Below are 27,307 nucleotides of genomic sequence, written 5' to 3'. Positions count from 1 at the left end.
GCTGTCTTGTGAATACAAACTACTGCTCGTAGTCCATTTGGGCCAATTTTCACTTGTGGGATTGTCCATTTCTTATTTATTTGGATTTTTTATTTATTTATAAAGTTTTATACAGCTCAAACTAGACCCTGGAAGGGTATCAGAGTGCCTTTACACATATTACAGTAAGTAGAAAACTATACAATCAGGAAAAATAAATGCTAACCGTACCGCTGCAAATCAGGAGAAGGACACTGAGCTAGACACCAAGACGTAGTCAGCATGTGCAAATCCTGATTAAAGAACTGTGTCAAATTCATATAACAATAAATGAGTAGGTGGATTCAGGGTATAGTTTTGTTAATTAAAAACAGTTTAACTTATTTTTTGAAAGATGTGCTTGAAGGGTTCAGTCTGACTTCAGGGAGCAGGGAGTTCCAGAATCTAGGGGCCAAGCTGGAGGAAATTCGGTTGTAGGTAACCCTGGGCGTAGTTCTTGTAGTAGCATTATGCGTAGTACGCGAAGTGCACTTCACAAGCTACGCGAACTGCGTAGTGCGTTAGGGAAAATGCTGATCACACTGATTGCACAGTGCCGGATGCTTGTTTGCACTGTGCAGTCCTTGCAAAGCTCATCTTGCTCAGTGCAAGCGTTTTCTGCCGCTCGAGTACATTTGTACTTGAGCAGCAGTTTTCTCAAAGCGGACTGGTAGTTTATCATCACGAGGGGTTGCGAGCATATGCGACCACTCGCAATGAGAAACTTGGCCTCCCGCATCGAGAATCTCGCCGTAAGATTTATATTCCATGCTCACGATGGGCAACTTGATGTTGCTGATCGCGAACGAGGAAAAAGTCTTGCCGGGATGTTATTTGGCTCGCTCGCGGTCGCCAACTTTACGTTGAGGACCACGAGCAAGCAAAAAATGCCCGCTATGCTACGCGTTTTTGCACTGTGCTGCGTGCAATTCGTATAGCGTGTAGTTGCGCACACTACACACGCTCAGCGAGCGTAGCGTAGTCCTACGCCTAGGGTTAGATTTGTAGGCCTTCTTTTTCCAAAATGTTTGAGGTTTCAACATTAAGGTGATTGTTCTTCTAGGCGAGCTGCCACCGCCAGACAGTTCCAGTTTATCAGCTAGGTACTTCTGTGTTGACGTGTAGGGCTTTATGTATCCTGCATGCAATTTTCATCTGTACCTTTGCCTCAAAAGAGAGCCAGTTTAGTGCTTTCTGATCTCGAGTGATGTGGTTGTTCCTTTTGGATAAAGTTATGAGCCTTGCAGCAGAGTTGAGGGATGCCCTTATGGGAGCTAACTTGGATCATGGCAAACCACATAGGGTGACACTCCCATAGCCTAATCTGGAGATCACTAAAGCTTGTGCTGCTGTTTTGAGGTCATCGAAGGGGAGCAAAGTTTTTGTTTTCCTTAGAATATTTATTTGAAAGTTTGCTCTTCTGGTGGTTGAGCTGGCGTGTTCCTGCATGCTGAGATTCTTGTCAAGTGTAATTCCCAGTGATCTTGTGGAATCTATAATGTGTGGAAGGAACTTGAAGGCTGTTTAAATGTTTCATCCAGTCTTCAATGACGAGGAATCGTTTTGGTGGGGCAATTAGGAGGAATTTGGTTTTAAGTGATTGGAGTTTGAGGTGGGTTTTGGTCAGCCAGTTTGGGTTTTTTAGCAAAGTAGTGTTGAGTAATTGAATATCTGCAGGGAAGAATATTTTTAGGTATAATTGGGTGTGATCTGCATACATGGGTTTTGTATGTTGGAACATTTCATAATGTCAGTTAAAGGCTCCATGAATATGTTAAAAAGAGAAGCTGACAAGGATCCTTGCGGGATTCCTAAAGTGACCGGAGTGGTAGTAGAGAGGGGTTCGTTAAACTTGATTCTTTGATTATTTGAGGCAAACTGATTTAAGACAACCCCTGATAATTCCATTCTACTTTCAAGTAATTCAAGGAGGCTGCCATGTTTGAATGTATCGAAGACTGAGGATAGGTCTAGGAGGATTAGGGGGCAAGATTTGTTTTGATCTAGCATTATAGGCGTGTCATCGACAATGTGTGTACGGACTGTTTCTTTACTGTAACCCTGACGGAAGCCGGATTGGAATTGGTCAATAAGGTGGAACTTTGTGATGTGTTTTCATAGTTTGATATGGAGGCATTTCTCAAGGAGCTCTGCCAGAGAAGGAATGGTGGAGATTGGACGCAACTTATCTGGGTTTGTATGAACTGCTGTGTTTTTTTTTTTAGAATTGGGGTTTACTGCCCTGATTTTAGGCAGCCTGGTAAAGCCTCTTGAAGCAGTGAAGCATTCACTATCTTATTCCAGAGAGGTAGTAGAGAACTTTTAATCTAATTGAAGATGTTAGCTAGTAGAGGGTCACAGAAGTGGTTTGACAGTTAAAATGTTTTTGAGATATTAAGAAGGTCTTTTTCATCAATGGTTATGAATGACTTCAACGACGCATTGTTTTTGAGGAAGAGACTTTGTAGGTCTGGGGGTTGCTCGATTAGAGGCGGGCTGGGGTGACTTGTAGGTATCATCGGGAGGTGCTCAATTGATGTTTGGAGATCACTCATTACTTTTTTTACTTTTTAAGGAAGAAGGATGGGAATATATTGCAGTTTGTCTGCGGATTGCACCATAACGTGGAGGGGATAGGATGTAGAGTGGATTGATGTTTGAGAATTTTGAACAGTTTTTTGGGGTGATTTCTGGCTTTATCTAGGCGAACTTTGAAGAAATTAGCTTTTGAGTTTCTAATGCATTTGTTGTAGGTGTTCTTCAGTGAGATCAAGTGGTTAAGGTGTTCTAGGGATAATGAGGCTCTCCGTGTTAATTAGGCTAGTCTCAGATTGCATCTTTCTTCATTTAGACTCCCACTGTAACATGGTTTGGGGTCTTTAGTGGACAGTCTTTTTAGCTGTAAGGGCACAACTGTGCAAAGGATGCTCATCATGGCGGTGCTGTAGTTGTCTGTCCGGTCATGGACGTCTGACATGTCCGCTAAAGGAGGAGGTAAGATATTATTGCTGAGGGTTATCAAATCATTAAGGTCTATGTTATGACTGTTCCTTTTCCTGTGCCTGGGTTTCTTAAATTGAGGTTTATATGTCCTTACTTGTTCAGTGATGAGGAAGGTGAAGCGGTGGTGATCAGTCTAATCACATGGGACGATAGATTCAAATTGAATGGAGTTTGCCTTCTCAATGATTAGATCCAGGGTCGCACCCAGGTTGTGTGTAGGGCTAGCACACATTTGGCTCAGGTTGACATCTGCTAACAAGGTTTTTAGGCTGTTAATTGAGTGGTTATTCCAGAGGAAGATCTGGGAGCAATGTTGCCCTATGTTGGAAGTGATGATTTCCATGATTTATAAGATGAATGAGAGGTTGTCACCTGGTGGATGGTAGATCATGTGTAATTTATCAAGTGGTCTGTTGTTGCTAGCAACGTTTAGCATAGGTATTCACATGAGGATAACTTGATGCTTTGTAATGGATTTGGGGCATCTGCAGGTTTCTTGTAGATCTAGGATGATCTTGAGATGAGTCGGATACTTGATGATGGGGAGGAATTTGTTGAATACATCTAGGTTGCCGTCTGATGACTGTATGAAGATAATCTCATTGTTATAAAAGAAGATGGTTATTTGTGCGTAGAAAGCGGATGAGGGAGCTACAGATAGTCTTAGGTTATGCAAGGTTTTCCTGGATGTGGAGATAAAGAGCATCGAGCAGGGGGCTTTTCTCCCTTTTTTTATGGAGAAGATGAGATCATTTATTAAGGTTCCTTTAGATGTGTAGAAGGGGGGTCAGAGAGTAGGGTTTCTGGGTAAAGTCTGTGAAGGTCTTGACGGCCTTTTTTGTTAGATTGGGTGTCTATTTAATTTTATAGGCATTACAACCATTGAATTCGAGGTTGGCATTGAGTGCATAGAGCGAAACAGGATCCATGTCTGATAGGGTGGTGGACCCAACTTGTATTAAGAGCAGGTATAGCGAGAGTGGTCACCTATAGGTTACCATCTTGATAGCAATAAATAGGAACAGAGGAAGTCTTATGATCTTTGGGTCTGTGAACTATTTTTGTCAAGCTATTGAATATAAGAATACAGGTAAGACCAACTGTTAGAGTAGGTAGGTATTAGAGTAGTGATTGCTTTTACTGGTAACATCTCATCACCAAGATATAGTTGGTGGTGGAATTTATCAGTCATGTAGGAGGGAAGGAATGTAAGTGTAGCTTGCGCTATGATGGATGGTGAGCCGATTCCAGAGTATAACCTATCAAGATACTAAGAGGAAGTGCCAGCATAATCATCCATGATGGTCCTTCCATTAGTGTCTAGGGTTCTCACGGAATGGAGGGCAAAAGTTCTTCCTTACTTACGATTTTTTAAAGCCCTTAGAAAGTCCCACCTTGCACTAGTACTGGTTAATGATGCTGCTCTTTTAGACATGTGTGTTCCTGCCTTGTTGGAGAGCCTAGAGTCCTTCTTTTCTTTTGTGTAAGTGCCTAAGGCAGAGTCCTCCTTTCATTTTTGATGTGTCTGAGAGTGGCTAGTCCTCTTTTACTTTTGCTTAGTTAAGTCGCAAATCTTCATTTTGACCATCTTTGTCATTCATTTTGAAAAAGATGCCAGATTTTCACACATCTTTTCTTCCTCCATATATCCTTTGGCCAAATAATCCTTGCCATGCCTACATCATGAAAAATTCCCCCCAGTTTTGCTTATTTTCATAAAAATAAGTCCTGTCCAGGAGCATATTAAGTCTAGCTCCTCTGCCTGCTCCTCTGGAGACGTTTGGAGACTTCCAAAGGTCCTGTTGTGAGTCATACCTGACCCCATTCAAAACGGTGAGTGGTCAGATGGAAAACTAGTCTGGAGCCTGGGCTGTCAAATTGCAGACTGGCCACCTTTCTTATTCACTACAGAATGGTGGAGAGTGCGTCAGTAGGGAGTATAGGTAGGGTGAAAACCTGCCAGCAGCTCGGGAGCCGCCAGGTCAAACGATGAATGCCCACCCTGCATCAGCTGCAAATATGGCGAGCTTGAGCAGCACTACCAAACAGCTCTGAATCTCTTGCGGGCTAGGAGGTGCTATGAGGAGCACCCACGACTACTGCGACCCCACCTGAATGTGGGACTTCAGTCAGCAGGAATGTCAGCACAAATTCCAGCTGACTGAAGTTCTATGTCGAAGATGTGTCTACAGCCTGAGTTCACCTGGGAGCATATTATCTATGCAGAACAACTGGCCAAAAGATGTAAGATCATCATTAAATGTCACAGTTTTGAAGGTGAACCTTTACCATCCTGAATCACAAGGTTACCATAGGGTGCCCTTATCCCCAATTCCTAACCCTCCTTAAAATTGCTATATTATTCCCTCATGCTTTGATTTTTCTTATTATGCTCCTGCTAGTTCATAAAATGGGGACAACCTTGGGAATACTTACATATGCAGTAATCTTGTTGTTATCCTACTCGCTAAATGGATTGGATTGTTTATTTTTTAAAGATTTGATATGTTTTTATATTTCCCCTGAGATAGTCTTTGCCTCAAAATGCATTGGTCCATGTATAAAACAATGGAAATAAAGGGTGATTATGAATAAAATAAATACATGTAAATGAAAATTTGAAGTGAATCCACAGATTAACTGTTTGTTCAAATGTATCTGAACAAATTAGCACAAACCCTTGATGGTGTTGAGTGCTTCCTGGCCTTGATATCCAGGAAGAGGGCTGAAGGTAAGTATTTGTGCTTCATTTGGGATCAGTACTGTGTGATCATATGCACACAACAAACTGAACTTAAACTCATCTACATTTTCAACTGTCAGGCATCTGGATGTGTTTGCATGGATAAAGGGAATGGTTCAATTCACAGGCCAGGTAATGGCCAGGCTGGTTAATTTGTAGTCTCCCGAGGTGATGCAGTATTAGTTGGTTGGAAATTCTGTGGAAAGGTGACCTTCTCTACGAATTATTATAATAATTTGTTAAATTGGAGCACTTGCCTGTGGGTACAACCGGGCACTGGCCTGAGCCATACATGCCTGAGAATATGAAAGAGAGGCTGGGGAGGAGGAAGGAATCATTTGCAATAACAAATGGCCAGGGCACTCTTTGAAGTCAGGTCACTGCTCCCCTGAGTCAGACTTCCCCTGCTAGAGCAGAGAAACCAAAGGTTACAGACAATCATGCTGTCCATTTTAGCATATTTACTTTACAAGCTGGCAGATGTTCGAAAGTTACTCATACCATACTGTACAAAACTGGCTTACGGTAGCATACAGGAACCCAAATACCCATGACAACTGTGAGTACCTCATCCTGTTGTGCTTTTTTATCTCCTTTCTGGTAGTTGTAGTTTTTGCCTCTCAAATGCAGCAGAATACAAAGAACATATCAGAGCTTGGTGAGCTCCTTATTCCTGACACCAGACAACTTGATGTTTCTACTTCAATTGGACGCTACCTGCCTATAATAAAATGACTGGAGCAAAGTCACAATCTTTGGTGGATGTCTGTGACAAGGCATAAATCAAACAATGCGGTCTTTCATTCCAAGGAGATTTTTGTTTATTATGTTTATGCTTAATACAGAATGGTTATGTGGTTAGCTTCAGAGATGCTATTTTTATAAGGATCAAGTTCAAAATGTTTTTTTTGTTGAAGTTTTAAAGATACAAACATCAACAAAAGATCTGTATCAACATCTTGCATTAGCCGAAGAGATTTAATAAGTACATGATTGTTTTTACAAATCTCGCTCAACCGTACATAGGTAGATGGTCTCACATCGCTGAAGACGTGCTCTGTCTGCACTCGCTGACTGACTGCGGGCCGGCCAGCGTCGCGAGGTGGGAGTGTTACCGTGCGTGAGTGTGGGTGCCCGGTAGGCGCGTGTCACCAGAGAGAAGGCGAGAGAGAGCAGCGAGAGTGGGGCTCGAGCCGGCATCTGGGTGGAGCGAGGATGCATTGGCCACCATGAGCGACTTCAAGCTGGGCATCGTGAGGCTGGGCCGGGTGGCAGGCAAGGATCTTCGCTGGCGTGGTATATGTAATCTGGTGGGCCTCGCCTGGGATCGCTGAGACCCGGGACTGCGATCGCGAGACACTCAAAATGGCGGCCGGCGGCGGAGATGTGACGAAAGGACACTGAGCAATGGATGTCCTCTCCTCTCTCAACTTGAACAGAAATGGGAAGCCTACCCCCTTTTTCAAACCCCCGCATTTGAGGAACGAGGAGAGAACAGCTCGGTGGTCGGAGCTGCGATGCTTCGGCACGGGAAGCAGCCCACAAATTATCCGGTGAGCAGGGGGAGGCACCATAATCGGTGCAGGGTGGCCAAGTCTGTTGAGGGAACAACTCGGGTCCTGGTAAAGTGGGTCATATTTCTGAATCAGCCACAGTCAGGGACTATTCCTGAGTTGCCTGACCTTGGAAATGCTGCCAGCGCCACAGCGCCCTTTTAAGTGCAGGAGAGAGCCGAGGCGCCCCCCATGGCAGTTTTCCCTGTCCAAAGGCAGTAGCCCTCTTTATTCCCAGTCTAAGACCCTGGGGCCACTATTTACTCGAAGTTATGGCTGATGGGTGCCTGACCCTTAGTGGTGACTCTATCCCTGTGCTGAACTTTTTCTTAAATAAACCTATCAGGACTGTACCTGACCTCAAGATGGCATCAGGATTTCATTTGGACCACGGTCTCTCACTCACTCCCCTGCACTATTCTGACTACCCCTGAGTTCACCTGATCTCTATCCCAACAACGGAGTCAGAGCATTATGTCCGACGCCTGGTGGAGCTGCTCTGGTCAGCTTTTGAGGAAATCGGCCTTGGTTCATCCCCTTGACCGTCACCTACCCAGCCGGACTTTGGGCACAGTTTCTCCCTGTCTCGCCCATTACACCCTTATCAGTCTTCTGTAACTCTGCTTTTTCCTTGTTTCCTTATCTCCCATCTCTCTGTCTATCTATCTGTCTATCTGACCGATGCCTATCCTGACAGCGGAGTCTGAGCACTATGTCCGATGCCCAGTGGAGCTGCTCTGTTCAGCTATTGAGGAGATCGGCCTTGGTTCACCCCCTTGACCGTCACCTTCCCAGCCGGACTTTACGCACAGTTTCCTCCCCGTATCCCTGGCTTCGCCAATTCCCCCCTCATCGTTTTCTGTATCTCTGCTTTTCCTTGTCTCCTGTCTTTCTATCTATCTGACCGAATGCCCGTTGGAGCTACCGTGAGAGCTATAGGGATTATTGGCTGTAGATTCCCTCCTCGGCCGTCACCTACCTAGTTGGTCATTGGGCAGACCTTCCCTTCATCTCCCATACCTTCACCCCCTCTTCCTCTCCCTTCTCACTCCCCCTCTCCGCTCTATTTTGTCTCTTCCTCTCACTCTTTAAGGTGTCGCAAATAAGTAATGTAACGTATATTTGTTATTGCTGTAACCTTGTTAATCCTTATGTAAAGCGCTCTGATACCTGCGGGTCTAGCCAGCGCTATATAAAATAAAAATTTTTAATTAAAAATGCCTCCCCACTTCTCCCCTCATTTTGTGTCCCAATACTACCCCAATCCCACATGCACTCTCCATCCCTCTAAAGCATGTGTATTAATATATATGTTTGCAGATGATCCCATATGTCTCTTGGCCTGGAGGCCAGAGGGAGAAGTTCGGTATATGTGAGAGATTGTTCCTGCCACATTATAAGGTCTTAGATCCAGTCCTTGAATTTTGGTTCGCTGCCCTGTCCCCACCAACAAACCACCTTTCAATTTCTTCAGTGTACCCCAGCACGGCCAGAATGGGAGACATCGGCAAAGACGTTCCTATCTTCTCACTGAGCACTTCAAGGATCTGCCGCCAGTATGCCATGATATGCTCGCATTTCCATGCTAAGTGCAGAAAGTCTGTATTTCCCCGCCAACACCTGTCACATCTATTATCTGTATGGAGTTGAAACCTTTGCATCTTGGCCGGGGTGTAATACAGGCGGTGAATTTTTTTTTTTATTGTATTATCCTCATGTGACAGTTTGCTGATATGTTCCCTTTCTGATTACAACAATATGGCCACTGGTTATCCAACAAAGGTATGCCCAAATGTGCCTTCCACCAAGCCCTGGAATCAGCAGCCGTGCGTGCCATTGACACCGGCGTGTGGCGGTATAGCAGGGAAACTACTTGAGACGGGGAATTGCACTATAGTATATGTAGTGGGCCCAGCGTTTGTGGCTCTTGGGGGAAGTCAGGTGTGATAGCCTTGACATTCTGACACTCTGGTGGAGCCTCACATACATTAACAACTCCATGGTCATGGGCTCACTGTTATGGGAAAATTGGTCCTTGGTGTTAAAAAGGCCATTATTGTAGAGGTCCCCCCACATGTTAATTTTGAATTCGCGCAGCACACACTGGCATACCATCTCTCCCGCTACTTCAAGGTCTGAGGACCGTGAGAGGTGTAGTTTTGGTGAATATAGCATCAGGTATTCCAAGTCTAGTGGCTATGTCTCTCCAAGCTGCACTGGTGCAGTCTGGTGGTGGGGTCCGCATCTCTGCCCTTGGGTTTTTGCGCTATAAATCCTGCTAGTGGAATGGGATCCATGTATCCCTGCTCAATGGCTAAGTGTGGTATGGACAGGTTAATGTGGAACCAGTACGTGGCATAGTGTGCCTGCACGCATATGTAATATAATTTCATGACCGGTGCTTCAAAGCCCCCTGCGAGAAAGGGTGAGTTAGGATTTCTCATTTTAGCCTGATTGTCTCCCTTCCACATCAATCTAATCAGCTGTGATTGGAGCATTTAAAAAAAGAATTGTCCTGGGTTGTCGGTATGTTCAGGAACAGGTACAATAGCTTCGGTAGTATTATTGTTTTAATTAATGATCATCCTGCCATAGAGAGGGGCAAAGCGATCCAATGTGTTATCCTGTCCGTAAGGGATGTCAGACCACAACCGTAGTTTACTTGTATCCGTTCATTCCCGTCCCGAGTGATGATTATTCCTAAGTACTTTACCTCTGTCTGGCACCATTCTTTAGGGTAATCCAAAGGGTACGGGCGAGTAGCTATGGTTACGGGGAAGAGTTGCGTCTTTGCCCAATTAATTGTGATTCCCGATATCCCACCAGAGGCAGTGAATTCTCGTAATCTGGGATTATCTGCGGCTCTTGCACTTATAAAGTAATATCATCCTCGTAATGGAATATCTGTCTGGTGGGGCACCAAATAGCATGGTCAATGCTAATAATAGAGGCGACAGTGGGAACCCTTGTCTCATCCCGGGTGATACTGAAAATGGGTCCGAGCATACGCCATTCACCGACACCCTGGTCTGTGGTTGCAGGTACAATAGCGCCATTCAAGAAAGGAAATTAGAGGGGACTCCCATCTTCCACAGCACCCCCATGAGGTAACTCCATTCAACCGAAACAAATGCTTTGGTGCATAGACCGCCATTGCCTCTATGTCCTGGTCTATGTCCTGTAACAGCAAGAACAGAGTGCACAGATTATTTGAGGTCAAGCCAACTGGAATGAACCCCGCCTGGTCAGTAAGGATTAGTGTTCGGAAGGAATAGTGAACCAATAAGTAGATTGAGACTATTTAGCTAAAACCTTGATGCCGCAATTCATAAGGGATAGTGGCCGATATGATTTGCATGTATCCCCAGGCTTCCCAGCCTTTAATAGTGAGACTATGGTCACTTCTCTCATACTTTGAGGAAGGATTCCGTCCTCCCTAGCCTCGTCATATACCCCCTGAGAATTAGGACCAAATAATTTACATACTTCTTGTAAAAATCCGCCAGCAGGCCATCTGAGCTGGGTGCTTTGCCACTTTGTAGCTGCATAACTGCAGCCCTAATCTCATCCTCCCGAATCTCCGCCGCCAGAAATCCTCTTTGTGCCTCACCAAGCCACCCCAGAGCCACATCCTCCAGATATGTTTCCAGGGAGATAACTGACTGCCCCCTAGAAAGAATACAGCGAGGAGTAGAAAGTAGTGAAAGTCTGTATTTCTGGGGGTTTCCCATCCCTCTAATGTTCAAAGTAAGTCGATTTATTCCCTGTCAATCTCTCTGCTCCGCCATGTGAAGGGGGGTAGGTGTGCTGTCGTGTGATTCTGGCGAGGAGCAGCCATCACTCACCACCCCGGCCTTTCCAACTAGCAGTCAATTCCTCTTGTGTACATGTACCATGCGACTTAAATGATGTGCTATACCCAACCCCCGCCCCCTCCAACATCGACATCCCCAGCTTGTCAAAGCCATAATCCTCTCCCTCCCCAGAAGCCAATGCCTCTAGTTGTTTAGCAATCGTTTTCTGGTGCCCGACTCCGCAGAATATGTCGGTTTCCCTGGTGGCAATCAGATATTGCTGGGTCTCGCCTTGTTCCTTACACCATAAGAGCATGCACCTGGGAGGGGCTCTTAGTTTGAGGAGCTAAATTAGCCATAACCAATACAGATGCTATTCTAACAGTAGTGAACCGTCCCTTATAGAGAAAGGGGAAAAGAGTAAGAGATAAAAGTTAAAAAAGACAACAGAATATGTAACTAAAAAGACCACAAAAGTTAAGAGTTCTCCCAATAAGCATCTTCTTCTGGGGTGCTTATTCCTAGGGGGGGGGGCTCCTACTCCATCACGCAGAGTGGGGGGGAAGGGTGCTGGGATGAGATACTCAGCGATGTCTCGTTCACCTCCTTATGCTGGAACACATAGGCGGAAATTGCAGTCTGGCGCCACATGAACAGTTGCCATCACGTGCCCTTCGTTCTGTTCTCATCTGATTTCCTCAGTCAAGCTGCCCATCAATAGCGGCTGCCAGATCCACAACATTCATCTGTCCGTTCTCTGGCCTGCCATTGTTCATCCTTGCTCTGATAAGGGTGACGGGGACCTCCTCGGGGACTGCACAGTGGCACCAATGCTCGACCTTTTGGGAACGCACTTCAGGTAGTCCTCCACCTGCGGTGGGCTAGTATAGAAGAATCGATTCCCCTGATGAGTGATTCGTAGGTGGGCCACGTCTAGAATATTGTAGTCTATTTGTGCCTTTCTCAATTTCTGCTTGACAGCTACAACCTTCTTCCTGGCCTCATGCACTGCCAATGTGAAGTCTGGATGGAATGCTATTTTATTTCCCTTGAATTCCAGCTGCTACTTTTCTCTAGAGATGTGAAGGACCACATCTCGATTCCTATAAGTGAGGACCCTTGCAATTATCAGTCGCGGTGGCGTCCCCGGAGAAGGCTGAGGTCCAAGTGAGCTATGAGCCCTCTCAACCACCAGCTGTGCTGAAAAGGTGTCCGGTCCAGAGTCTTCATCATCTGCTCCACATAGTCTTCCAAGCATCCTGTGTTGGTGCTTTCTGGCACCCCTATGATTTGCACATTGTTGCGCCGAGAGCGAGCTTCTTAGTCCTCATTCTTCGCAGCAATGACTTTCAAGAGGCGTTGTAATAGCTGCCCTCTTCTGCCTTCTGAGGTGTCTTCTAATTCAGAAATGTTATGCTCAACCTCCTGCTACCTGCCGTTATGCTTCTCCAGCTTTTGGGTCATGAAGTCGACCCGAGAGCATATCATGTCCATCTTGATTTCTGTGGAGGTAAGGCTATCGTTCATTGTCTTCAGGAGAGTCTTTACATTGTCATCCTCTGAGTCAGGGGTGAAATTAGTCCCTTCCTTTTCTGTGTCTGTCTTTAGGGCTCAAAAGACAGTCTAGACTGTTTGCCTTCCGTTCTGCCCATATTACTAGCTTACTTTACCGATGGGCACGCTGTGTTACGTCTCCTCCTCCGATGTCCAGCCTCTTCAATTCAGCAGTCAGAAACCCCACAAATGACACTGCTTCCACCACCAGCTTGGTCCCCTTCCGTGGTCCTGCCTTCCCTCCTCCGGGCAGAGGTCCCTAGAAACTCCTGATTTGTGTCCTCAGCACTACGCCGATTCTAACAGGGTCCAGGTCCTCTTATTGTTATTTGACTCAGGTTATATTCATGTATATTGGCTCTATGCCTTCGTGGCCTTGCAGCTGTGCTGTTGACTCTGCTACGATTAATGCCCTTCCCCTCCATTCTCAGCAGTATGAGTGGGCGTAGTATAATAACTCACTCAGCTCTTCCCATGTGCTCTTCCAGGTGCCATGTGGAGCGCTCACTCCTTTCTCCTCTTGGGATCCCGGGCCTTTGTATTCCTTAGCAGCAAGACAAGCCCCAGTCTCCTGCTGCCACAAGCTCTTCACCCCTTCCTCACGTACTCAGTTCGAGCTCGCAGCGGTGACAAACTCTCGCCTCCCCACTTCCTCCTGCCAACCTCCTTGCATGGGTTTAGCTCAGCGGGCCATCTGCTGTGCTCCCCGCGGCCCGCATCTCTGGGCCTGCTGCCGCCTACTTCGCAGGCCCCCCCCTCGTTCACCTTTGATCTTCGCTGTACCGGTTATCTCACAGCCCCCCTCGGCTGGTCAGCACTCTGCCGTACTCTTGCCTCGTTCGTGGGCTCCAGACGTCCCGTCTGTGGCACGCTTCTTTTCTGCCACAGACGTCAGGCCCCGATACAGCAGTGTTTCACCACAACAACTTTGCGGCAGCAGCCCAGGCCGCAGTAAGACTCCAATGTGGCCTGGTATGTTTTCTGCCTCCCAAGGGTGTGTGAGGTCCTCCAGTGGGACCCCCCCTACTGCCTCTCAGCCAAAGCAGGAATTTCACCACTGCGCCAGACTTCTAATGGAGGCAGACAATCAGGATATTTTAGGATTTAGCCTCCTGACTGAAGGAGCTTCACGGCCGTGCAGCCCTCTTGCCTATGCACTCGTAAGCGCCCCCTATAAAGTTCTAAATTTACAGCAAGAGTTTCAAAATAGCACATTGAATTTTCTAGAGATTAACATGACTTTAAGTTTTGAAATACCACAAAAACTAGCAGGAAAAAAACCACTGAAATTCGCCAGTTATAGTTTACTGAGCTAAATATAACTTGTACCCCTTCCATGCACGGCTTAAGAACTCACATATTACATCACTTGCGACAGGGTAAATGGCATCATTGATGACATCACTGATATCTCAAATGACATAATTGATGAGCTTGGATTTCATACCACAAGTGAGTTCATTTGGGTCAACAGTTTACTTCTGAGTTAGCCTTTGTTATGGAGCTCAAAGTCCTCCGGATGAATAAGCCTGAACTATATACAATGTAGCTACATTTGAATCGTACACCTTTTGCTGTGAGGTCCCTCAGATGACTTTAGAGAAAGTAAAACATTTTTCCCAACTTTCATCGCTTCAGGAGCACGTCATCCGGGTTACTTTTAACGCTTCCTGGAACTTTGGGGCAGCACTTCGGGCCAGGACTCACTCCAGAGAGGCCACCAGCAAAGTGATGTTTTGATACAGTTGGTACTGGTTAATGAATCATTTCAGGAAAAAGGCCTCTTTCAGCTGGGTGTGTTCTTGTATCCACAAAGGGGGTCTTCTAGCTGAACTATGAAGTCCACTTCTTTGCCCTGGGTACAGGAGGGAGCAGGTCCAGTCTGCTTGGGCTGCTTTGAGGTCACAAGCAGAAAGTGAAGTTCTCTACTGATCTTTCACAGATCCGGAAAGTGTGTTGAAGAGGGTGCCTGCAGATTCCACATTTATGATTGGCACTAGCTAGTCTGTGGTGCTGACTCCTGGTTCCTCCCTAACCAATGAGGTCAACATTATTGATTTTTCATCAGTTCCTGTTTGCGTCCTGCAAACAACCCCACAAGATTCTCTCGCTCCTAAAATCCAAGATGGGGAAAACCCTTCCTCCCTTGTGCAAGGTTTAAGTGTCCACCCAGTGGTATGGCTAGGAAACTGACCAGATCCATGTGTCCACTCCAAACCAGTCAGACGGTAGCTTCACTCCAAATGAATTCAGATCTGGCCTGGCTAGTGAGGACCTGGGGGACAAGAGCTTTATTTTCTTCAGGTATTTTCTTGCATTACATTGGGAATGGGCAGGTCTCACTTTCTCTTAAGTTAATGAGGTTCCTGGGTCTACCCCAAGCATCCTTCCTGGGCTCACAGGTGTCAAATGCCTGACATGGAGTCTGTTTCACAAGGCAAAAAACATTTTTGCCATGGTAGCAGTTTTCACAACTCCTTAATGTAAAGCACTTGCTGGGAAGCTGCTGGACGTTAATGCAAACTAGCCTTTGGGAGCTTCCAGCAATGAAAAGGTAACATTCTACTTTTCCTAACTATTGATATGAAAAATAATTTTTGAAAGACTAATTTAGCCGTTTCTTATCAAAGTTTGATTCATATTTATAATCCGTTCTTACATTTTCTGGGAATTAGCTACAGTACTGCCATTGAAAATAGCTTTTTGGAGGTAGTTACTGGATGAACATGCCAACTGTTTGCACATGTTCCACTTTTAAATATTAGACACCCTATCTTGTAGGCGACAAGGTGTACTTAGCGATGAATTATTAATATTTAAAAGCAGAGTATCCAGCCTGTCAAAAAGAGTTATTTTGACAGGCTCGACAGCAGGTTGTTAGGCTGCTTCAGCCGGTCTGCACAGCATTGTCCCAATGCCATGTTTTACAAGACCACTGTGAGGATGGTACTTGCATCATTTTTGCACCACAGACTATTGTCTTACAGCTAAGTTTAACATGTCAGTCAGGGGTAATCCAATTTAACCATGTTTAAAATGGAGTACAGGCACTTCTAATTAGCAGGAGTAAAGGTTTGCAGAGTTATAAAACCAGCAAAAACAGGGCCCAGAAAAGACGAAAAATCTTAGTAGACAATGCAGAAAAGTCAGATTTGCTACAGACCCATTGTAAACCGAGACCCTGCTTCCTCTCCCAACTTCAAGTATACAAAATGATGGCTGGAATGCTTGAATTTACCTCCGCGGTATTACTCTTGACCACATCCCAGCCCAATCTTTATTTTGCATTCCATGCCACTCTATCTTGACCCCGAAAAGTTAAATTACAGTTTTAAATAATACAGTGGGGTATATAAAGGCTGCTTCCATTTTATGAGAAACCCAAGACAAAAAATAAAATAGCAGAAATAGGGATTTTATATACTGGGGTGCTGTCATCATAGGCCAGTTTGTTAACAATATATTTAACTGTTCAAAGGCAGGGTGCTGCCAATACATTTGGAGTGCTTCACATTAGGCCAGGGTGCTGTCCGGGATTTTGGGGGGGCAGCATTTGTGACTCCTTTATGATGCCCATTGCATTAATTATTGTGGGGAGAGAGGCAGTCTGTCACTTAACTGCAAGTTCCCAAGAATGCATATGGGCTGCACAAAAGAATCTATAGCTAGACTACGATCACAAATGGAGTCTTGCGAGATATTCATAAAATTAAGACTGCACAATTGCTGGGGAGAGGAAATCAGTTGCATATAACTAGGGCTAGCCAATACTTCACCAAAGGGCATTGGGTAAAAACAGCAGTAACAAGAACAATAGTTTATAGTGGATTATTTGTCAGTAATTTGATTAATCACTGGATCATCATTTAAGCCAGCAATGCATTGATTGGTACATACCTCCGCACTTAGTCTCAAGAAACATTTGAAGGAATTGCAAAATAAATACTTTTATCACATAAACATATAAATGCAAAATCACGAAATTAGTTGCTCAAAAAGTGCTTACATGGTGGTCAAGTGACAAAGTGAAAATGTATATACAGGTAATATTTTGCTGACTCTGGACTTCTAAAATAAAGGGACCAGTCAATGGTAAAAGAAAATCCTTTTGAAGATCATGTGCACCAGCAAACGTGGTCCAAGAATGTAGCTGTATGAGATTAGTCAGCTTTTTGACCTTATCCTTGGTTAAAAGGCCATCATCAGGACTGAGAAGGATGAGAGCACCAATGGGTGTGGGCCAAGGGCCCCAGTCTGTGTCCCACAATGGATTTACCAGGTGTTAGAAAAAGTCACTGGAGAGGATTTCCAGATAAAGTATTAGAGATGGGCCAGGGATATGACGTCAGGCACTGGTAAATGTAATAAGCTATACATTTGATGCCTAGCTACTGAGGTGCCCGACCACTTCGTTGTTGGCGTAAGGGATTATAATTAGTAACCTAATGCAATGAGTTGCTGTCACTGTGCACAGAAGGGTCAAATCTCCACGGCATAACCATTACCAATAAATTATAATTCTACCGGGTCTGCCATCACCAGAAAATGTATTTGCAGTTCCAGGTCATATTTCATTGTAGTCTTGTGTTGTTATTTGTGGAATAACCTTGCACTCACTGCTGTGTTTTCTTCTCCATTCATGGTAAATTTTGGAAATCTGTGCAGATGCCTTTGGAGGATGCACTACCGAGCCACAATCCACAACGCAAGCAGTATCTAGCTCATCGGCCGCTGCAGACCTCCTTGCTGGTAATAAACATACTTTTCTTTCTTTTTCAGAAGTGTCTTGCCTACACCAATGTCATGCATTGCTTATTGTATGTGCCTCTTGCTGGTAAGATACTGACTTACTTTAGGGTTGTGAACATGTTTTCTTATACTTCATTATAATACATATATCATCCAGTAGCTTCTACATTTCCGCCATTAAATCTTGTAATTTATGGTTAAAATTAGATTTTCATTTATTTGTGATCAGTGTAATAGTTTTGATTTATGTAACGTATGCCAATTTGTTATCATACGGTGGTTATACTATTGCAAGGGTTGTAGTAACTTAAGACACTTGCAAGTGTTTTTTAAAGTTTTTATACACATTTTGGTTCTAATTACATAATACCATCTGACATTTGTGATGGTATTTGTAACCAAATGGGCATTAAAGACTGGACAGAAAAGGATTACATACAGTAATTCCACTCTCCCTTCGCTAGTGGGGAAAATGAACTAAAAACGTCTGTCACATTTTTATCAAACACTACATAGGCTCGCTCTACAGAAATGCCTCTGCTGAAGGAGCCAGCATGGTTTCCAACCATCTCTCCCATCATTGGGAGTGGGTCTTGGTGGCTCCCTCCCCTAGACTTGATAGGGTCCCTGCAATCAACTCATACACCAAGGGTCCAAAGAAAGCTCACTGAAATCTAAATACAGCTATTAAGTTCACCCACAAAATGGGAGGCAATCGATCTAACGCATACGCCTAACTAAGTGAAAGATTTTGGGGGTAAATCAGTTTTATCCTGAAGAGAAGTCCTACCTATCTGATCTGTACAATGCTGCAGCTTCTGCTTTAGTTTTGAAACTATGTAACAGGGCAGGCATGAGTCCACCCTCCCTGCTTCTGTTTCGATAACTGATAAATCAAACTATTTTTGCCAGGCTTAGATTGCTTTTTTGTGACGTGAAGTCCAAGAGCCTTTGCCAATAAAGCACAAGTTCATATAGTGAAATGTATCCACCATTTGCAGATTAATCTTCTATAGTGTGAATATTTTTGTAATATAGTGCCTGCTCACTATTATACTTTGTGTCAAAGTCATTGGCTTCTAATTGTGTATGGCCACAATACTGTTGAAAGGCATCTAGAAGCTGGTAATAATTTCTGTTCTAGCCAACAGTACTGCATCATCCGAATATAACAATCATTTACTTGGTTGCCATTGCCCATTGGACAATCTGACATAACACTTAACATTATTTAGGAAAATATGGAAGGAGTATGAGTCAGTTTCAGCTCTGCATAACTTTCTTGTATATCCTCTAGACCAGGATTGTTTATCCAATTTTGTTTAAAGCATAAACATGGCATTGGCCTTGTATGGTTGAACAGAATGTTTTTCTACACAACTTCTCAGTATAACCCTATCACTATTATTAAGTGTTTCTTTGCTTCCAACACGGATCAAAAGGCATCTTGCCAACATATTTCACTATCAACACAAAGTGTGAGCCATTGTTCATTACTACCAATGGGTTGATGCAATAGCCCTTTGACAGTCCTTGTTCACAGAATAATCCTTTAAGTAGAGTCTGCCAGTCATGCATGGTTTTCCAAAAGCATTTAGCAACACTATCGGAACTAAATATTGTTGGTAAATGCAATTACTTCTTTCATGAATAGAAATAATTGTAGCATACATCCATGAGGATGGTATCATTCATGCTGCATATTTTATTGAATATATCAGTTAAAGTTATCGGCTATATGTTAGTCTCTGGACCATATCTGGGTTTGGTGGCTTAACTTTTCTTTTTAACCCTTTGATGCTGACTGAACTTCTCTTGTAGTGATGGCTAATAAATGTAGTCCGCAATGAACTATATGATAGGCTTTCTCACTTTGCTGTCCTAGATTCCAGGTTTGATTCTTTACCCATAGTGCTACATAGGGTGTAGAAATATATTTATCGATCATGTTGAGAAAGGTATCTTTTTGCCACAGTCAGAAATAGCCTTTTTGTTTTTTGTCACAAGATGCCAGAATTGGGACATATACCTCTCTTTTAAAGTCTTCATGAAGTTGTTTCCATTTTGTTCTCTTGAATGCTATTTTCTTTACTTTCTGACAACCTTATGGAGGAGGTTTAACAACTCCACAGCCCATGTTCTATCAGCCAGTGGAAGGGACTCTGCTATCTAATCTTTTCTTTATTAACTTTCTGCGCATGGACCATGCCCAGCACTTGGAGCCCTGGCTCCCGGTAACCTGCAGGCATAACGCCGCTGTCCTCTATGCCCTGGTCACGGACACCCCAGCGAACCCTGCTGCCACGTCACAAAACACACTATTGGAGAACTGTTATCTTGTGCAAGCTGCACCTTCTCCTGCACCAGCACGCCCACTGTGACTTCATAGAGTTCACAACAGCCTCTCACCACACCAGCAGCGACGGACCAACTTCACTGCCTACTCCTCAACACGAGCTCCATTCGCAAGCAGTACATCAAGTTAATTTATCTGACTGCCCTTGCACCCAACATAGTCTTCCTAACCTGGCACAACCCTTCATCTGCCCCTGACATCGCCACAGCGATTCCCGACAGATATAAAATCACTCACCAAGATTTCACCAACAAACTACGAGTAGGAATAGCAATCATTCAAGTAAAACCATAAAGTACATCATCACCACCAAGAATACCACCACCACCATGGAATTCCTCAACTTCAAGCTCCAAAAGGAGGACAAGACTACCATCAGAGGCACCCTCCCATTCTGAAGCCTAGGACCGGGCTCCAGATTCTGCAACACTATCGCAGAATTTATTACACCCCTTGCCCTGGACTCCAGGGTCTACATCTTCTGTGACATCGACCTTGACCCTAATGACAATTCTGTCCACCTCCTTAACAGAATGAACAGCCTCAGACTGACCCAAGCCGTCCGTGATCCCACGCTGGACCCCAATTTCACTTCCGGCAACCATGTCAAATACAGCCACATTAAAGAACTCACATGGACTGACCACTCCATCATCCACTTCAGCATCTCCAGACCCCACACCACCTCCCCCAAGATGGTCAGCACCACCCACTGCAGCGGGAGCAGATTGTCAGAGATACCCCTTGACAAACTTGCTCAACACCCTCAACCAAGCCAGGGCCACCAACCTAGATCAGGGATTTAAGAGCTTCAACGCCAGGATCAACAACTGTGCTGACAGCATCACTTCCATCAAGAGCAACAATCACAGAAGATCCACTAAAAAGGCCAACTGGTACACCCAAAAACTCAGAACAATGAAACGCAATAGCAAACAGCTGGTATCGAGATGGAATGCCAGCAAGGACACCTCTACCAGGGCAGCCTTCAAAACCTTCACCAACCTCTACCACCACATGCTGAGGGCAATAAACAAGACAGCACTAGCCGCACACATGAAAAACTGTGACGACAACAGCAAAGAACTTTTCAACATTGTTAAGGAGCTCTACAACTTGGTCGCGAGTGAAAATATTACACCGTCACAAGATCTCTGCAACTACCTCATCGACTTCTTCCATGACAAGATCTCATCCATATACAAAAACTTCGAACTCCCACCTACACCCATGGATTTGGGCAACTGCTTCTTTCTCATATCAACCTACAGTAACCATGGACTGACCACCTGGAACCCAAGATACCACCTCAATCATGAAATCTATCCACTCAGGAGTTCCCACAGACCCTTGCCCGCACCACATCCTCAACCACTGAAACCAAAGGTTTGTCCATGAGCTCCGACTCCTGCTCAATCACCACTGCAACATTTCCGGACACTAGGAAACAATTCAAAGTTAGACCACTACTCAAAAAAACTTCCGCCAACCCAAGCGTACTATAAGAATACCAGCAATCAATTGGCTCCCATTCCCAGACAAAATACTGGAAAAGACCATCCAGCAACTCATGGCACACCAAGAGCCGAACCGGCTACTCAACACCTCCCAATACGTGTTCCACAGCAACAAGATTGCCCTGATCGCAGCCACCAATGACATCTGCACCCTCCTTGACTGAAGAGAAACAGCAGCTCTGATCCTCTTGACAAAGTTAGGCACTGTATAGCACTACACACTGATCACAAGACTCCTCTACATCAGCATCCAAGGAGATGTACTCAGATGGATCACCTTCTTCCTTACTGGAAGAATACAGAGAGTCCGTCTACCATTTTTCACCTCCAAACCTAAGGATATGGTCTGTGGAGTCCCCTAGGGCTTATCGCTCAGCCCATCTCTCTTCAACACATACATGACCCACTGGCCAGCATCATCCGAGCACACAGTCTAAACATAATATCCTATGCAGACAACACCCAATTCATCTTCTCCCTCACCGATAACCCTAGTACCACCAGGACCAACTTCCATCGATGAATGAAAAGTGTCGCCGACTGGATGAAGAACAACTGCCTGCAGCTGAACATAGACATGACGGAAATACTGCTCTGCAACAACCCCAGGAATGACTCCTGGTGGCTGCCATACCTTGGATCTTCACCCAATACCTGCCGACGCCGCCAGACACTTCTGAATCACCATCAATAACAAGTTCACCATGAAATCACAGATCAATGCTCACTCTGTGCATTTTACGGAACATTGTCAAGTGGCTATCCCTGCACAGGAGACACACTGTGACACATGCCCTTCTTACCAGATGACTGGACTATTGCAATGCTCTACATAGGAATCACTGCACACCTTCTACTGTAACTTCAATCTTTAGAGAACATCGTAGACAGACTCGTCCTCCTCGATGAACCCTTCCCGCCTCAGGCAACTCCACTGGCTCCCCGTACAGAAGAGATGCCAACTCAAGCTGCTGATTCACACATACAAGTCTCTACACAACCAAAGACCTGCATACATTAACCACCGCCTGAACTTTCAGCATCCACGAAGATTATGTCCATCTCCCTATCAATTTCCCACACATCCCTCACCTGCTGAAGTACAAGTGAAGGATGTTCCTTCTCCTACATTTCAGCAAAGAACTGTCACAGACTCCCCATGCAGCTCCAGACAATCACTTACGGATTCCCAAAGGGGCCTCAAGACCTGGCTGTTCAAATGATCCTACCGGAACCTGCAAGCACCTGGATACCCAACCGGCTGATTAGCCGTGATAACAAAATCCTGATTGATGCATTAATAGAAAAGCAGACCATATTTACGTGGTTCCGTCTCATCCCCAGCTAGTGTGCTTAACAAACCAGAGTCTAACTAGGATCTTTGATATGAATTTAGGATATTTATCTGACCAAAATTCCTTACATTGATTTTATTTTATCATTAAATCCCTACTCATTTTCAGCTTTCTTTCTCTTGGAAAATCACTGGAGCATAGTCCATTTAGCAACATAGTTGGCCTGTAAAATTAGGGTATTGCTGCCCTCTCTACTCTTTAATAAACATATCTTAATAACACAAAATCTGCTTATTTCTAAAATAATTCAGTTGTTCTAGGACATTATCTTTCCTAAAGGTTTCTTTTTCAAAAGGTTCAGAGGGGAATTCTGCTTTTGGCCGAATGGTAGCCATTATCTACCACTATAGAGCGTAGGTTTATACCTGCCCTAGGTTTATGTGGGATAGTTGTGGTCAGTGGTGCCCATAAGGGTTTGACTGCCACCGGTTTTTGAGGGATTAGAGATGCATCTTCTTAACTAACATTAACATTACACTAACAAAAACATTAGTCACCATGCAGCACGATGATGACTGTCTGCAGGGGGTTGGATGCAGGCCAGGCTCTGCGGCCAACCGCCTGCTTCACACAGCCAAAGGGTGTGCGCAGAATGGGGTTAACTGCCAGCAGCCGAGTTAACATCGAGCATGATCAAAGGCCCTGCTGAGCATGGGTTTGGCTTCCTGCTTGGGGGAGCGAAAGGGGTTGTGTTCTGTACAGTAACAAAATATTACATTACGTTAAACAAAAAAAAATGAAATTCACTGAAAAATCAAAGGTTAAAGTAACATTATAGTTAGATGAGAATGTCCGTGACAATGGAATATTTGAACGTACAAAACTGAAATTCACTAGTTCTATTAGGCTCTGGTAATATGACTTGTGCCCTAAAGTAACTAAAACTCGCACCTTCGCCATGTGCTTCTGATTACCCCACATATTACGTCACTCATTACATCTTCTATGACATCATTGATAATATTACTGGAGCATTTGCAATATTAATTATTGATAAGAAAAATGTATGGCAGGGTTGCAAGTAACAGTTACCAGAGCTATCTATAATTGATGAATTTCAGTGGTGGTGTCGGTTTAAAACTTTGTCATCACTGACATTCTCACCTAACTGGAACGTTATTTTTACCTTTGTTTTTTTCAGTGAATATATTTATATCTCCACAAGACAATGTGTTCCAGCCTTGCAGAACACCAAAACACTAGTCCGTGTGAGAGTTGCAGGTGATCTCTTTTGCTGCAGCCAAGATGCCCAACACGTTTCGGGGAATACTTCCCCTTGGTCACTGGACAGAATGTTTGCGCAGCAGCTTAATGTTATTTGAATGCACTGTTATGTAAATCACTTATGAAAAAGGGACTACATTGTAGGTATTGCAAGGGAAATAACACAGGCGACATTTTAGTGTGATCTTTATACAGTGGCTCCTGAGCATAGTTAGGTTCTTAAACAAACCATAGATACGATTAATATGTTGACAGCCAATATTATGCTGAAACTAACAAAATAAAACATCTGCATAACACATGCAACATTAGAACATGCTTTGTGTAACTGCACTTACTCATTAATGAACTTGCATTAATGCCATAAAAAATGTATATGGAAATTTGTTAAGAAATTCAGTATGAGTCACTTTTAGGAAATGAAAGTGAATAACACATAGATGAATCATATCACTCGTCTGCACTGAAGCAGTGCATTGAGATAATTGGCCCTGAAAAAATCATGGTGGCCATCTTGTAGTACTTACATGAAACTCATATGACCTATTACTCCACTGTGCCATCCCCATAATGGATAGTGTCACGTTATTCAAATTCCCACAAGGCAACACATATTAATAACGATAAGTAACTTTGATAATGAATAATAAAAATGATAACAGTAAAAAAGCCCAAGTGAGCCATATTGTGGTTAATCTGCTTATCCACATTGGAAGAATGTTCTAAATCGCCTAATGGTACATAATTTCTTACTATGTCAATGATGAATCAATTACCAGATTGAGTAGGTTTCATATCTTAAACAGTTCGATTAGTCCCAGTAACAAAAGACTGTGAGTATGTATGTATGGGGAGAGGGTGTAGCCTTGCGGCTAGAGCGGTCGACCTCGATGCTGGGGAACCGGGTTCGAATCTCAGCAATGACTCTCAACATCCTGTGATTCTGGGCAAACCTGGGCAAACCACTTAATCTCCCAGTGCCTAACAAAAATACAACTTAATGTGTCCTTCTTTAAAGAAACTGGTGCTCATGTAAAACGCTCTGATACCAGATTTCTCGGGTCTAGTTTGCGCTATATAAAACTCTAAAAAAAAAAAAAAAAAAGAAAAATATATATATATATGTGTACATATAAAGTTTGAGCCATTGTAGGCTTTTCTTCAGCCTCAACCCTTATTTTCATTGTATTAAGCAGAAACATAATTTCAACAAATGCAGAAAACATAATACATAGACCTGAACTTCAAAGTTGCTATGGTGTTATTCTCCCTTTTCGAACACCTGTAAAAAAGAACACATTAAAAGCAATTAAAGCTCAATTGCGGTCACTTCTCACCACTAAGAATCACGATCATTCAGATTTTTGAAAGACAAATCTGTAGAAAACTGAACGTCAGTATTGAACCATCCATGGCTGGAATCTTTAGGCCCCAAAAATGAAATCAATTCTTACATAGATCAACCTAAATGTACAGCCAATTCTTCATCTAAATTGAGACATATCTGAATCATAGTGTTAAATTTGATAATGTACCTTGATTCCAAGCATCGTAAATTTTGATTTCTTTTGCCCCTTCTGATGTTGGGGGTTATCGCATCATAACCATCATCTGGAATTGTGTAATATCACTAGCAGGATGTTGATGGAAATGTCGGGCCACCGAATACTGTCTATCATTATGTGTGATGGCCCTAATGTGCTCAAGTATACTTTTTTTGTGCTTTGTAGATATAGTACTAATGTTAAACACATAGCCTTCCCAGAAACTGCTAAATCTTTTACCATTCAAAAACATCTTACTGGTAACACAGATTATTGTGTGTATAATCTTAGGTGCAGTTGTAACAAGTTCTATATAAGAAGTACTGTACACAAAGCGATAACTCCTAACATCAGAGGGGTAAATAGAATAAAAAATTTACAATAGAGCCCGTGCTATTTGCCTTGTAATACCTACAAGGTAGTCCTTTCTTAATGTTATTCGAATACACTGTTGTGTAAATCGCGAATTAAGCTGCTACGCAAACTTTCTGTCCCATGACCAAGGAGAGGTGTGCCAGAAACGCGTTCGGCATCTTGACTGCAGCAAAATAAATCACCTGCAACACTCCTACAGGCTCGTGTTTTGGTGTTCTGCAAGGCTGGAACACATTTTCTTGTCGATATTGTTTATGGGCTTTTCCGTGCCCGGCACACGAGGTGCCGCACTAATGGACTGAGGGAGGAGTGGAAACAATATATATTTATATTTATGATATTTCTTAGTTGTTGGCTAGTGTTGGGACAAAAGTTCTCTGCACTCAGTAAGTTTGCCAAAATAGTTTCAAATGTATTACTAGGTCGATGTCACAATTTAAAAAAAATCCCAAACACATTTCACCCTTGGGTCTTTCTCACTGGTACAACCATTCTCTTTCAACTGCAGTTTTCATTTGTTTTTTTAAGACCGCTCATGTTTGTCCCTTCATGTGCCCTTGCCTCCATGTAGCTGTAGTTTGCTGTACAATTAGGTTGTTTCTCACCAAATAGAAATAAATCAGTTCAGCAGAGAAAAGTTTTCAAAGTTAAATCCATACATTTTTCTGGGATGGATATGAATTCTGTATTTACCATGATCTTTAATGGCATGGATTATTGGCAAGCAGTTCGAAATAAATTGATCATACAATGTTTCCTGTAAAATATTAACATGGAAAGACAAATGAAATCACCTCTCTGCTTACATTACTAAAGAAATCATGGTGACCACACACCCACTAGAGGGACAAATTAACAATGTGCCATGAAGTGAACATAAATTCCAATTGCATGTTTTTGCATAAGCAGCATAAATAGCAACTGAACAGTCTGAGGTATATGTGCTAGCATTATTGCTTTAAAGAATTATGGGACGCTTGAACTCCGGGAAAGAGGATAAAGTCAATGAGTGCCATCACTCTACTACTAAATATCGACAAGGATTTACTGAAACTTAGTCTGATGTAAGAACATATTTTCAAAGTTTTGGTGAGCTATACAATACTTCTCCTACTGGACTGCAGTACTTAAACTTTCCAAAATAGTTTTAATCACAGCACTATGGAAACTGATTGTATAGGGTGTGTAACGCTCTCTGAACTGTAGTTTGATTTTTCCTAGTAATTAAAAAGTCAGAACACGACTCCTGACATTTAGCTTTACTTTGGCTGTCTATAAAACAAAAGATAACTGTCAATATCCTAGGTGCGTGGGCAAGCTGCTGACCGTAATGGCCGCGTAGGCTTGTAGCTCTGCCACTGACTCCCTGTAAACTGCTCGCCCTTGTGCCTCCCAGCTGCTCCGCCCCCCGCGCACTTCGCCATATATGGCGACCGTGCGAACGCGCAGCGGTCACGCGCAGCGGGCGCGCCGATTGTGCGCCGAAGGCGCGCCAAAGGTAAGCCCGTCTGCGCCCGTCCGC

At 43.7% G+C, this 27,307-nt stretch overlaps 1 protein-coding gene across 11 annotated transcripts in view; it reads left to right on the top strand.

The window, feature by feature from the left end:
* SNAP91 (synaptosome associated protein 91) overlaps nt 1-27,307 on the top strand; it is a 742,345-nt gene that overhangs the window by 561,351 nt on the left and 153,687 nt on the right. For all 11 annotated transcript variants that reach the window (XM_086926569.1, XM_086926565.1, XM_086926568.1 and 8 more), the window contains one exon: nt 17,331-17,414. In XM_086926569.1, coding sequence (XP_086782695.1) covers nt 17,331-17,414 — 84 coding nt within the window. The remainder of the gene's footprint in view (nt 1-17,330; nt 17,415-27,307) is intronic.

Source organism: Lissotriton vulgaris, chromosome 6, assembly GCF_964263255.1.
Source record: "Lissotriton vulgaris chromosome 6, aLisVul1.2, whole genome shotgun sequence".
Classification (NCBI taxonomy): domain Eukaryota; kingdom Metazoa; phylum Chordata; class Amphibia; order Caudata; family Salamandridae; genus Lissotriton; species Lissotriton vulgaris.
This window is presented reverse-complemented; position numbering and strand designations above follow the sequence as displayed.